Source organism: Clarias gariepinus, chromosome 18 (genome assembly GCF_024256425.1).
Source record: "Clarias gariepinus isolate MV-2021 ecotype Netherlands chromosome 18, CGAR_prim_01v2, whole genome shotgun sequence".
Classification (NCBI taxonomy): Eukaryota; Metazoa; Chordata; class Actinopteri; order Siluriformes; family Clariidae; genus Clarias; species Clarias gariepinus.
In genome coordinates, this window is record NC_071117.1 from 3,457,956 (window position 1) to 3,473,397 (window position 15,442).

The 15,442-nt window shown below is 38.8% G+C and overlaps 1 protein-coding gene across 1 annotated transcript; it reads left to right on the forward strand.

The window, feature by feature from the left end:
* The first annotated feature begins 761 nt into the window (after nucleotides 1-761).
* On the forward strand, nucleotides 762-14,623 carry LOC128506970 (CMRF35-like molecule 9). Its single transcript, XM_053477587.1, has 8 exons — nucleotides 762-801; nucleotides 1,486-1,806; nucleotides 1,907-2,005; nucleotides 2,267-2,289; nucleotides 6,348-6,471; nucleotides 12,985-13,043; nucleotides 13,444-13,642; nucleotides 14,562-14,623. The coding sequence occupies exons 1-8, from the start codon at nucleotides 762-764 to the stop codon at nucleotides 14,621-14,623; spliced, it is 927 nt and encodes a 308-aa protein (XP_053333562.1).
* Nucleotides 14,624-15,442: the final 819 nt, after the last annotated feature.

A 15,442-nucleotide genomic window follows, 5' to 3' on the forward strand; every position in this document is an offset into this window, starting at 1 on the left:
GGTGTGGAAATCGCGTTCCGAAAGAGCGGAGGCATGAATCTCCTGACAAACTTCACCATATCGGTGAGTTAATACTTTTAAATTCGCTTGCACACATCACATGCAAACACAATATTCGGTCTTTTGAAAACAAAAAGATCTGAGAATTGTTTCCGGTTCACTCCTATTTATAACCTGCAGGTGCGCTTCATCAGATGACGTCACCTGACCGAGGTTATATAAGCCAACATTTGGCGTTGATACACACATGCTTCACAACCGGCAACACACAAAGATGTTCCCATAGCATTTTCACGCAGCATCGAGTGTAGCCTTTGAAAGGGAACACTTCATCTCACCAACACTACAGTTAATCCTGTAGTATGTCTAGTTCACTCAGATAAAAAGACTTACGTACAGAACACTGATATTAAACATTGATAAATTTAAGATGATTAAAATGTATTGTGTAATCTAACTCTACAAACAGAGAGAGAAAAAGTGACTACTGTTTACACTGCAGTACGCTATCAGTTTAGTATCAGAAATATCTTCATAACACACGCACGCGCACACACACACACACACACACACACACACACACACACTTCCTGAGTGGTTTTCTGTGACTGGCTTAAGTAGATGTGACCAAGTATTGCTTTGTACTTATATCACACACACCCTGCATAGTCAGAGAGACAGAGACAGTGAGTGTGTGTACGATAACTAACAGAACATTATTAATTATTATTATCTGAGGAGTTTGTGAGTCTGGATGTAGAATGGAGATGGTCCTCATCTTCACCTTCTGCCTGATTCTAGGTAAGTACAAACACTTCCAAATCCTCATCAGTCTCAGTGTTCAGTATCAGTGTCACATTAAAGCTTTGCACTGATGGACATTTAGCACAGAACTTTTATAGAGAGGTTCCAGTGTTTAAAGTAGTGAAGTTCTCAGGGGTGCTGAGAGCTCCTGATTATCTTCAGAAGCACACAGAGGAGCTTCCACTTCACTTACTGCATGAGGAAACCTACATGTTCAAGTCACCTACACATGGGAACATTATCTCTACTTATTTTCAGTGTAAAATTGACTTTGAAGAGTTTGTGTATCTGTATACGAGCTGAACAACAGTCCTTAACTACAGGTTATGTGTTTAAAGATCAGGACTAATGCTTTATCAGTGCAGTCGGCCTGCAGTCTCATCTCTCTTCTTCCTGTTGTTCAACACAGAATGTGAGTTTAGTGTTTTCTATCGAGTCTAGCCGAGAGCAGATAGTCCTGTTGTAGGACGTGTAGGATTTAGATTATTAGTCTCTGAGTGTTATTTAAAATCCCTGTATTGGTTTCTCCTACTGTATGTGTATCTGTTGTACCTGTCTCTTCTCTTACACGTGTCACAATGTTTACACTTTAATATTCCTGGATACTGAGCTTCATTTTGGTCTTATATGTTACACCATGGTCCTGGATCATATTTCATTCCACTGTATATTATTCTCCAGCTGGTACTGATGCTGTAACTACAGTAACTGGATACAGAGGACGATCAGTTCAGATTAAATGTTACTACACATCTGGATATGAAAAGAACAACAAGTATCTCTGCAGAGGTAAATGTCCCACCTGGGACCTTATAGATGTTCCTGTTCAGTCTGGATCTCCTGATAAAGACCCCAGATTCTCTCTGTATGACGACACAACAGCCAAAGTCTTCACCGTCACCATCACTGATCTGACAACAAGGGATGAAGGAACTTACTGGTGTGGGATAGAGCAGATAGGGTATGATAAATACACAGAGATTCTACTGCTGGTTAAAACGGGTAAGTGAGAAGAGTTTATTATTTTTTCATTAAATTAATTTAATAAATAATGCGAACTGTCTGGATTTTAACAATACACTTTACTGTACATTCTTCACAGATGCTCCTACCATCAGTGCTGTGTCATACACCACACACACCACTTCAACACAGTCCATGAGTCCATCAGTGCATGCTGAGAATACACATTCAAGTTCAAGTTCAAGTAGGCTTTATTGTCATTACAACCATATACAGTTAGTACACAGTGAAACGAAACAACGTTCCTCCAGGACCAAGGTGCTACATGCAACATAAATTTACAACATAAATTAACAGAGACACTAAACTAGCTAACCAAGAGGCCTAGTTAACTGGCTAGCAGAGACAGGACAGTCACATTCAACAAGTATGAACTTCTTGCCTGTCCTCCTCATCACATTTCTTTCACATTGTTTATAGTATCTCATCTTTTTTCCAGCTAATCCACTGAATGATGATAATGTCACATTATTATTATTATTATTATTATTATTATTATTATTATTTGACTATTCCCCAGTTTCCTGCTTAATTTAGTCCTATCTAATTCCTCCCCATCACTGGTGGTCTCCCACATTACCACTCAGTCGGGCCAAAGACTATCACGTATTTCCTCTGAACCCTGTGATGCCAGCCGACCGCATCTTTTTCGAACTGCTCGCTCATGCACTTTGTATAATTAATGTGAGAGCACTAAGTACCCCTCATCCCTCCCCAATCAGCTCTCACTAGGCCTCCGGCTGTGAGTGGTTGCAGCATTACCCGGAAATTTAACTCGCAATCTCTGGATGACAGGAGGAGCACTTTACTACTACTAAATCACTACAGATGAGATCCTGCCAGCTGTGTGTACAGATGTGGCCATTAAGAATGCATGTCTCAAAGAAAGGAATCTCACCACCCTGATTATTTAGGAACTTCATAGACTTTTTATGCATTTGGTTGCATGTTACTTGTTTCCTCAAACCAAAATTTAATGGTAAATCAGACTTGATTTGACCTGAAAGAAAAAAAAGTTTCCCTTTCCATCATAGACCTTTTGTCTGCATCACAAACTAAAACTTAGCTCAGACAGTTGTATTGGGTTTTATCTCTTTACAGAAGTGCTGCAATTATTGCTGGGTTTAAAACACACAGACTCCATTTATTTCTCTTTATTACGGCTCACCAAACCCACAGTACAAGGAAAGTAAAGAATAATAAACATCCTGGATCTGGAATTAGAGGTATTTTTTAGAGGCTACATTTGGCGAGTAGCCTATGAATTTGTGTTTGTTGCATTTCAGGGGATGGATGTCTGCATTTTTATCTGTCACGAATTTATCAGCCTTTTGCTCAAAACGTTGCCTTTTGTAAAGTAAAAGTCCGCACCGCACGTTCAAACAAACATTTTACATTCGCTAAAAGACATATTTACAACCACATTTCAACCATTTACAGACAACATGCATCGTGCATTGAAGTTTTTTTTTTTGTGATCTCAGTATTTTATAAGTAAAATAAAACTGCTCACAACGGCACTCACTTTTACTTTGTAAAAGGCAGCATTTATTTAGCGAGTGTATATTTGTGCTTTGTTGCATTTCTGGGGGATCAATATGTCAAATCAGTAAAATAACAGAATGAATATATACTCGATAAAGTGAACGTCATTTTCTCGGGAAAATGTTTTTTCTTTATTGATGTCTTCTGAAGGTGCTAAATGTTGACACTGTATGTTAACACTATCAGATAGCCTACTATCAGTAAATGTAATTAATTTTAAGAAAATTTAAACCGAGGCATTGCCATGTTTTTTATTAGTTTATCCTTGTTAAAACAACTATATAACAAACTTTTTATTATTAATTTTAAAGCACAATTTAGAACATAACATTTCATTATTATAAACATAATTTAAAGCACATGTACAATGTACTATCATGAAAGATCTATAACAAAATAAGTTTCATGTCATTCCATTTGCCATCTGATGGACATTCGGTGAAGCGCAGCACATTTATTTTAATTGTGGGATTCAGTGGCACTCCTTGAGACGAATTGTGGACTTCCGCAGGAATAAATATGCATTCTTAATGGCCACATTTGTACATGTGGCGTCGAAGAATGCTTTAGGAATATTACTATGCTTTGGGAATTAACTGTCAACAAGAATTCCTTTTAACTTTTTATTCATTACATTTTGTTTTTGTATTTAAACTATTAAGTTGCCTCCAATCTCCTGCCATACAGTGGGTTCCAGATTGTTCTGTAAAAGTGTCCTGCTAAACAGCCACAAGGTACAAACTGTGCCAATAAACAGAGATGTCGAGCTGCAGAAATACCATCATGGCGCTGAACATAATGAGAAACATACTGAAAGCATTTCAGTATTTTGGAGGCTGCTCACTGCTTTATATGAGGCTTTGTTTTTGCTTTATATGTTATTGTGTATAAAGAATTTTACTTCCTATATGTACAATTTTTCAATTGTGTAGTTGTTTGAGTTTAAAATTACACTATAAAAAATCCAAATAGATAAATGTTGAATGAATTAATACTGAAAATAATTTAAAATTAAAATTGTTGGCTTCTAACAATTTGTTAAGACGACAGGTAACATATTGGTGGGGGTTGTTCATCTTTCCTAGTTTTTAAAAATGGTAATGATATTGTAATATAAAAAAATCAGTAAGCATGTTGTGTTCTCCAGGTATTTTATTGACCTTTAAGCAAAATAGAATGTATTTTCTTTTTTATGCAGATCAATGTTTTACCTTGTTTGACTGATTTTGGAAGAAGTGATATTTGTGTGTTATTAATTGTTGGAGTATTTGGGGTAACTTGTTTATATATATATATATATATATATAAACAATTACTTGAACCAACTACTGTACCTCAATGTTTACATTAAATGGGGGACAACTTACCTTTTTGATTAGATGAAAAGTTGGGTTAAAGGGGTCATACAGGCCTACATGCACTTTTTTTAAGCTGTTTGGACTGAACTGTGTGTTAGGAGAGTGCGTACACAACCACTCTACAATGATAAAGAGCCGCCCAGTGATTTTCTTTTCATTTATTACAATAACATGCCCCTTCTGAAATCAGGCCAATCGCAAATGCCTGTTACTGTGACGCCACACCACAAGAGGCCGCTCCTACACTAGTTGATTGACACTGGTGTTTTAGGAAAGACCCGCCCCGAGTGAGAAGAAACTGTCGGCCATTGTTTTTCACCGCTGGAGCAAAATGTCGCCTAAGCGAGTGTGGTGTACAGTTGTTGGGTGTAATAGCGAACACAGCAGTCGTCATTCACTACTGATATCTGAGCCACTGAGGACGCAGTGGCTGAATTTAGTTTTTGAAGCTAACGTCTCCGCGGCCGATTTACCTAAATGCGTTCATGTTTGCACTAATCGTTTTTTTACCAGACTGCTTTATAAACGCGGGTCAATATAAAGCAGGTTTTGCTACGAAGCTGCTCCTAAAAAAATGGATCTGTACTAACGCTTCGTGTTCCTGCTTCATCTTCACCAGGCTCAGTGAGTATGTCATGAACATGTCATAGAACATGGTTATGGCCTTTTTTTCTGTGTACATCCGTCTCTATATAATTCCTGATCGTATGTTTATAATAAACAATGCATTAAGGTGATTGTCTAGTTGCAAACTGTGTACATAGTCAGAAAAAATATATTATGCTTACCTTTGTAACGTTAGATGGTTTATAACGATGTCTGTCGAAGATTAAGAAGTCATGTAAACACATCAGTAAACACATCGCGTCCGTATCTCTCTCGGTAAGCTTCACCGCTTTTGTTGTTGTTGCTCGCAGCAGCGTAACAGCCCGTTAATTCATGCCCATGCAGTGATGAGAAAGACAAATTGAGTCAAAGCATGGCCATTCTTTTAATTTCTGCGTTGTCAGGCGATATTACAAACTTCCGTGTAAATCAAACCAAAAAGGACTTAAGAAAACAGGCTCAGGCTCTATATTCCAGCGTTTTTCAGTTTGGACTGCATTACCCACAAACCATTGCTCGCACTGGACTACACTCCCGTGGCTATACCCCACGTGTGTTGTGAAGACACGCCCCACAGATCTGGGGGGGCGGGCTCAGCAGAGATCATAAGCATTTAAAAGAACCTGGTAACATGGTAAAGGAAACAGGTTGCTGAGAACAGAGCTAGTTTTTACCAGTTAAAAGTAGTGTTTTTTTTTACACAACCATTGAGAATTTTTAATTAAATATATTACAAACTTTTCATTAGGACCCTAAAAATCATATTAACATTTAATGAAAAATGTGTCTGGATGACCCCTTTAAGTCAACCCTAGAGAAATATAATTAATTAGGATCACAAGCAATACTACTTGAGCTGAGTTAAATATTAGAATTATAAGTTGAGTCAATGTGAAATATTTAGTTTGGCCAATTCCTCTAAAAGTGGAGTAACCTTCAAAAAAAAGTTATGCTTGTTACTAAACCTTTTTTTTCTTTTTTTTTTTAGCAGTGTACAATCTAAGTGATCAGAATACAGTTTCTCTTCCAAGAATATCAATTTCACCTATCATCAGTGCTGTGTCTGTGGTACCGGTGCTGCTTCTCTTTGTCCTTTTAATCATTATCACCATACAGAGGAAAAAGAAGACCCGAGGTACCGCAAACAAACACGCACTGGAATCCCCATTTTCACTCTCACATTCCTTTTTTGTGGGCTCACCATTACAGTCCAGACTCGGTCCAGTTAGACACCATGTATACACAACACACATATACAGAGCTTCTCAAAAAATGTAATATTGTGGAAAAGTTCTTTATTGTCTCCCTAATTTAATTCAGTTGACACAGTGGCTTTCATCACCAGGGTCTGGGTTCGATTCCTACCTCAGGTCTGTGTGTATGTAGTTCGCATATTCTTCCCGTACTTGTTGGGTTTTTCCAAAGATACTCTGGTTTCCTCCCACAGCTCAAAGCAGACGAGGCTAATTGGCGCACACAATTATAGACTTCCTCCCTCTTCCCTCCCTGCAAGTCCCAATTATCATGAAGCGACTCCTTACTTATTCATTATTCATTCATCACTTTGCCTGACATGTTAGTGCCACCATGCAGTAATAGGAGACACATGTCACTTCCCAGCACGACTAAAAGGATCTGCTAAAATTTCTTTTTCCGGTCATGAGACAACACGTTTTTTTAGTCTTAAAAAATTGATTTGTTTGATGATCGTCAATTTACAGACTAAATTTTTTTAACAAACTATTTAAGAGAGTTTTTCAACAAGTTTTTCCTGAATTCAACACAAGAGTAAAACCCCGAACCAAGGGCACTATCCTATGTTTAAGCGCTGAAGAAAGCACTACACAACATGCATTTATTTATTTATTTATTTATTTATTTATTTTTTTATTTAAGGGGGGTCTATGTAAGTTGTAAAAAATAATCTTTTATATGTTTGGTTATTTGCACAGCAGTTCAAGTCATGCATTTACAAGTTATTTTTGTGGTATGATTATATTTTTTGTATTACTGAAGGAAAAATAACAACAATAAAATAACATGGGTATCAGGATCAAATATTAGGCACAGAATTTCACAGTTATTGCATTCCTACTCTTTAGGCAGTGACACACACTGGGCCAAAACTATTTTATTTTTCATAGAAGTTAAATGTATACCTCTGCATTTTAACCTCTGAGCTTCTTTCAAATCCTGTACAATGATGTCCACAACCATAAAATGTGAAAAATGGGGTAACTCACACTTTTTATTAAAGTCAATATTGCTCCTCTTCTCATCTCTCTGCAGGCTCTGAAACAGTGACACAATCTCCCAGAGAGGTACATGATAATGATTTGCTCCAGGTATCACTTTCACATGCATTTTATAGACAGATATGTTAATGACTTTTTTTTTTTCATTTTAGACAAATGAAGATTATGAAAATTACCAAAATTTTCTACCCGTTAAAGGACGGGAAAATGTCGCTTCCACTAAATCTGTCTATCAGAGTCTGAACCCAGCCAATAACAAATCAGATTCAGTCTACCAGAATCTGAACTTAACTAATAACCAATCAGATTCAGTCTACCATACCGTAACCGTTACTAGCAACCATTGATGAAACTCAGCACTCCTCTCTCACTCATCCGAGTGAACTGATTATTATTCCAGTGTTTGTTTTCTCAACAGACATTGTGCCTGGCTCATAGATTATGCTATTTTCTTTTCTTTTTTTTTCCTTTCTTTTTTTTTTTTTGGAAAAAAAAAAAAACACACAACACAATAAAAAAAATGCCATTTAATTAATATTTTCTATTTTGTACAACTTTGACTTTTACACTTGTGTGTGTGTGTGTGTGTGTGTGTGTGTGTGTGTGTGTGTGTATGTGTGCACATGTCTGTGTGTATATGTAAATGCCTGTAATTCCTAAATGGTTAATGACACAATTTTGCGAAAGCTGAAATCTGAAAGTCTTGACTTCACTCACATCTTGTGTGTTTTATTTCATATCCATTTACACAACAGTATGTTTAAATAATCTTATTACACAAAAAGCATTCCGCAAGACAGTAAAAGTACTGTGTTGTGTAACTATATGAATAAGCGTGTCCCAGATGTTGTACAGTACAGTAACACTGTCTCAGCGTGGGTGAGAGTAGGTCTGTACGGTCCACAGTACTGAGGCGAGAGCAGCTGTCTGACAAAACCCACATTCACACCCAGTCACAGAAGCACTTTCAGTAAGATCATCAACACATCTGATAACGTTATGGCATCTTAAACAACACGCCATCTCTGCTGTAATAGCTTCAACATCATTTTGAATCACATCTGATCATTTCCTTCATTTACACAGCTACAAGCTAACAAGCTTCTAACACAAGGCTGAATCCCCACCCCCTCTCTAACCCTTGATCAAGGGCACTACTTGATGTGTAAAACAAGGGATTGTACACCCTACAAGGCACACTAGATTTTCACTTAATGCTATTTAGAAGATCTAAAGCAATTTGTTAGCTACATATATTAAAGGTGTCTCCTATAAGCATACCCTGCAACAAAGTTGGTCAAGAATCCAGATAGCAAGTGCACAGAGAATTGACAAAAACTCTTGTTTAGCAAGGTATTACAAGTTTTTATAGACAATTACCTCAGTCTAGGATGTGTGTTCAACCTATCCCTGTCAGTTCTCACATTTCTCTCCACGAGAATCTGGCAGAGGTGGTGGTACGGGTTTGCTGTTGTCTAAGAGATGGTCCACCTCACCTATCATCCTATCTCAACTCAGTTTTTCATCATTTAAATTTTATGCAGTTAGGGCAACCTCTCCAATTAACCTCCACATCATAGTTATTACTGTCCTCCTGGCTCTCTAGGAAACTTTTTGGATGAAAAGGACATGCTTCCTAGTCTTTTTCCTTATGCTAACACTCCTCTCACCGATCTAGGAGATTTCAATCTTCCATCTGACAAACTCCAATCCTCTTTCCTTCTTTCAGCTGCCCTGCCACACACAAGGCAGGGAATTCTCTCGACCTCGTGTTTTGCCGCCCTTCCCCAGTCACAGATATCACTACTATTCAGAGACCAGTCACTACTATGTGAGAGAGCAGTAATTCAGTTAGCATGTGTGTGTGAGAATGTCGTCATACTGTACATAGTAGCACCCCACACTTACTCTGCTCTCTCTCACACCAGGCTAATTTGTTTTTTATTTTGTAATTATTTTTATATGAATATTTTTGGGTTGTGGAACAAATTATCCAAGGTTCCATTGTTTCTTATGGGGAATTTTCTTTCATATACGAGTGACATACATGCACGCTTCCAGAACAAATTATGCTTGCAATCCAAGGTTCCACTGTTTTTTCACCCCTGTTAATTACACTAACTAGTTGTAACAGATGCAGAAAGATGTGTGAGTGAAGCAAAATAACTGATTAAATAATTTAAAAAAATTGTCAATAATAGTGTTTGTCGAACTATTGCAAAAAAAGCAATATCATACTTGAGGTCGTGCTAATGTGCTGAACATAGCATGGCCGTGATGCGGTCATAGGCACAAAGGGGCAGCGCTCTCTCATATCAATAATTCACTGTAGTTGTGTCCAGAGACCAAAGGCAAAAAAAAAAAAATTATATATATATATATATATATATATATATATATATATATATATATATATTATATACACTCACCTAAAGGATTATTAGGAACACCACACTAATACAGTGTTTGACGCCCTTTCGCCTTCAGAACTGCCTTAATTCTACGTGGCATTGATTCAACAAAGTGCTAAAAGCATTCTTTAGAAATGTTGGCCCATATTGATAGGATAGCATCTTGCAGTTGATGGAAATTTGTGGGATGCACATCCAGGGCACGAAGCTCCCGTCTCCCGTCATCCCAAAGATGCTCTATTGGGTTGAGATCTGGTGACTGTGGGGGCCATTTTAGTACAGTAAACTCATTGTCATGTTCAAGAAACCAATTTGAAATGATTCGAGCTTTGTGACATGGTGCATTATTCTGCTGGAAGTAGCCATCAGAGGATGGGTACATGGTGGTCATAAAGGGATGGACATGGTCAGAAACAATGCTTAGGTAGCCTGTGGCATTTAAACAATGCCCAATTGGCACTAAGGGGCCTAAAGTGTGCCAAGAAAACATCCCTCACACCATTACACCACCACCACCAGCCTGCACAGTGGTAACAAGGCATGATGGATCCATGTTCTCATTCTGTTTACGCCAAATTCTGACTCTGCCATTTGAACGTCTCAACAGAAATTGAAACTCATCAGACCAGGCAACATTTTTCCAGTCTTCAACTGTCCAATTTTGGTGAGTTCGTGCAAATTGTAGCCTCTTTTTCCTATTTGTAGTGGAGATGAGTGGTACCCGGTGAGGTCCTCTGCTGTTGTAGCCCATCCGCCTCAAGGTTGTGCATGTTGTGGCTTCACAAATGCTTTGCTGCATACCTCGGTTGTAACAAGGGGTTATTTCAGTCAAAGTTGCTCTTCTATCAGCTTGAATCAGTCGGCCCATTCTCCTCTGACCTCTAGCATCAACAAGGCATTTTCGCCCACAGGACTGCCGCATACTGAATGTTTTTCCCTTTTCACACCATTCTTTGTAAACCCTAGAAGAAGTTGTGCGTGAAAATCCCAGTAACTGAGCAGATTGTGAAATACTCAGACCGGCCCGTCTGGCACCAACAACCATGCCACGCTCAAAATTGCTTAAATCACCTTTCTTTCCCATTCTGACATTCAGTTTGGAGTTCAGGAGATTGTCTTGACCAGGACCACACCCCTAAATGCATTGAAGCAACTGCCATGTGATTGGTTGATAAGATAATTGCATTAATGAGAAATTGAACAGGTGTTCCTAATAATCCTTTAGGTAAAAGTGTGTGTGTGTGTATATATACACACACACACACACATACATATATATATATATATATATATATATATGTGTGTGACCGTCGTGATTTTTCTTTCCCTGACCCGGTTTGTCCCACCCCGTCATCAGCACACACACTCAGGACTTGGATGATGTCGCAATTTATTCCCACAGCAGTTCTGCACACAAAGCAGTAGGAGACAAAATGGCAAGCTCGAAAATGTTATAACTCCACCCACAGCAGTTCTCTATAGCTCTGCTCTTAACATTACCAAAATAAATAAACATAAAACAATAATCTGAAATGTGACTTTCTTTAGGACAAACAGTTTTGTCTAACCAATTCAACATAGTCTCTTTTCTCAATATTGCTTTGTGATCGTATAAGACATTTTAAATCATGCAGGAATAAAATAAAAGTCTGAATATAAAGTAAAGCATGCTACATAAATTACACAGCTTACATCATCTATTTTGTAGAACTCTGTATGCATGAGAATTAACATGACATTTCTTAAGTACTTTCACAAAAAAACTAATAGCACCCAACATTTGCTTAACCACAGAAAATGCACAGAATACTGCAAAGAAACTTTATGCATATTATATGATAAAGAAATAATTACCTGCACACAAAGCAGTAGGAGATAAAATGGCAAGCTCGAAAATGTTATAACTCTATTCAGAACACGTTGCCTTTCATTAGCACATTAGCACACGGCAAAACCAGGTACATCAAAACGAAAATAAAAGTATCAAAATACCACATATATCGAACCAAAACACACTTAACAGACAAATCAGTACCTATGCTGTTGAATACCTTGCAAACAGTGCCTGACATTTCTTGTTAAATTATATTTTTAACTTTAATTGTGGAGCTACAACAGATTGCAACTTACCCACAGCAGTTCTCCACAGCTCTGCTGCAGACCGTTCAACACACTGGGAAACAGCGCCCCCAGCGTAACCAATAGGAAGCGCATGCACATTAACACAGGATTTACTTACAGAACTTCAGAACTCATTTATATTTGTGTAACATTTATCTCGTTACATACACCCCCCTTAAATCCTGCTTAATGTGGACATACCATAATAAGAAAAATGTAACAGTAGAGAGAGGGGAAAAAAAAGAAGGAAAAAAATTGATCATGTCTTCGATCAATGAAAAAAACAGAGAGAGAGAGAGAGAGAGAAAAAAATGCACTTGCAGTACGATCTAGCTGTCAATCATAGATTTTCCCATGAGGAGTACCTAAAGATTTAGAGAGGCGCCAACCCTAATCTCGTGGTAGACTAAAGAGGTGCCTGTTACACCTCAAAAAGATTTCTATTATGTACTAACTCCATATTTGATTTACAATCTCTACATCAGACTATTTCCCTAGTGTTCTCAACCTGAAGCATGAAATAAAATGTAACCTTTCTTCTTATGTGAAAATGCTTTTAACTAAATAAACTAAAGAATATACTGTAGAGTCTGAACTGTCCATGTGTTGTTTGTTCATGTCATAAATCAGTCTTTTGGGAGGCTTAATGACTCTGCCAAGCCTAGTTTGAGTTACTGCAGCCTCAACATACCTTGGCTGTGTGCACACCACTTTCTCCCGTGTGACATTATCACTAACTCGTTCTCCTTGAATCGAGTTAGAATCCTGACCTCCTATTTCAGGCGTGTCAGCATCACTTGTCACATTTACATCTCTTCTCTCAACATCACAAATCTCTTCGATACCACTTCTTTCCTGCAGGTCCCCAGCATCAGAACGTGCAGAATCCAAGATCCCTGACACACAATCAGACACATCAGGTAAGTCCGTACAGTTTGTATGTTCATCCTCATTTAAGCCATCAAGATTACGTAATATCCAGTTTGCAGTTTTGGCATCATGGTCAACTTTGCTTTCCTGAAGATCAATTTCATTATTTACAACATCGTCCTTTCCATCCTGTTCCTGAGGGTCATCAATGGGTAGGAAGTTCACAGGCAACAGGAAATTTCTATGGACCACTCTCACTTTGTTCGAGTTAACTTCCTGGATTCTGTAAACATTGATGTCCTGATACACAGCCATGACTACATATGGGGATGCAACTTTTCTTCTTCCTTTTTCACCTCTGTTTGCAACCAGTACTCTATCACCAACAGTCAGTGGGCTGCCTTTCACCTTTCTGTTATAAAGTCTGCCATGTCGTTCCTGTTTTTTCAGAGTGTGCATCTGTGCAATGTGAGCTGCTTCCCGCAAATCTCTTCTCAACCTGGAGACAAAATCTTTGCAATCTACCACATCCTCATTGAGAAGCACATTTTGAAACAGGACGTCAATGGGAAGACGAGGAACTCTGCCAAACATAAGAAAGAATGGCGCAAAACCTGTTGTCTCATGCTCTGTGCAGTTGTAACAGAAGGTAAGCTGCTGCAACATCTGAGGCCATTTTGACTTTGCTTTAGAAGGCAATGTCCTGATCATGCTTCCAAGAGTTCTGTTAAATCTCTCGGCAATGCCATTACCCATGGGATGGTATGGTGTTGTGTGCGACTTGTCCACACCCGCCATGGTCAACAGTTCTTTGATTAGCTTGCTCTCGAAATTAGCCCCTTGGTCAGAATGAATTATTTTAGGGAATCCATAGACTAAAAATAAATCATTCCGGAGCCTTTTCGCAACTTGCTTGGCTGACTGATTCTGGCACGGAAATGCATGGGCCATTTTTGTAAAATGATCCGTCACAATCAGCACATCCACAGATTTTCCATCCCTGACCTCCGCTGACCAAAAATCGATACAGACCAATTTTAGGGGTTCTGACGTTCGAATACTTTCTAATGGAGCACAAGCATTGGGTTCTGAGGTTGTTCCGACCACACAGCGTCGACAATTCTTCACATAATATCATTTTTCATTCCAATCCAGAAGAATCATTGTCCTGCAAGTGACAGTGTTCTACTACGCCCTTGATGTCCCGCTGCATCATGAATTCCATGGAGAACTTTTGACTTCAAAGAAGCAGGTACAACAAACAGATACAGTTTCTTGTTTAGCTTCTGGTCCCTCTTCACCTTATATAGAACTCCATTAGAGATGACAAGTTTGTCATAGTGCTTAGAGAATTTCCGTACACTTGTGGATTCCTTTGATTGTTCTTTCTTAGATGGTTTCCAACATCTTTCAATGTAATACAGAATCCGACACAAAGTACTATCCTGTCCCTGTGCCGTTAGGATGTTGCTGTGATGCAAAGGAGAGTCAACCTGTTGGGGCTGCGGGATGACTGGTACTGTCCCCAGCACTTCGCTTAAACCACCTGTAGCGTGTGCTACCAACAGCGCAGAAACTTCCTGGCTTCCAGAAGAACCTGGAGGTGTCGTGTCATGAGGACATTCGGTAACTCCCTGCACCACCTGATAATTACTTGCGTACTTAAAGGCATCTTGAACAGAATTGTCAACAATACCACTGACATCCTTTAACAGAGACAGGTATGGTTCAGTGATAAGACGCTTCCCTATGCATGACTGGACAAATGGCTCACGGCTCAGAGCATCCGCGACAACATTTTTTGTTCCCGGGACATGTTTTAAATCAAAACTGCAAGAACCAAGCTTTGCCACCCATCGCTGCTCACATGCATCAAGTCGAGGTTTAGTCAGAATATATGTGAGAGGATTATTGTCTGTCCATGCCGTAAAGTGCCGTCCTCTCAGCCAATGGCTAAACTTCTCACAGATAGCCCACTTTAAGGCAAAGAACTCTAATCTGTGACCTGGATAGTTCATTTGTGAGCGAGAGAGAGTTCTGCTTGCAAAGGCTACAGGTCTGGCAATCTCTCCACCTGGCAGAACTTGCGACAATACAGCTCCAACTCCATCAAACGATGCATCAACGGCCAAAATAAAATGTTGGTTAAAGTCTGGGTGAGCCAGAGTTACATTCTTTGTCAATTCCTGTTTTAAGGTGTGCAGAGCTTCTTCACAATCCGTTGTCCAGTCAGCTGGGGATAGCTTGGGGTAGCTAACTTTCTTTCTTGGTTTCCGTCCTTTCGTGACAGGAGTCTGTTTTATTGCACTAGATGTCAGCTTGAAAAGATTTGTACTTGTACTTTTTTGTGCAGTACTTGCTGCACTGTTACCCATCTGACTCATTATATCACTGGTATAAACTGGCGTAGATGTGTTAATTGGCTGAGCAGTTTCAGAACTGGCATAAT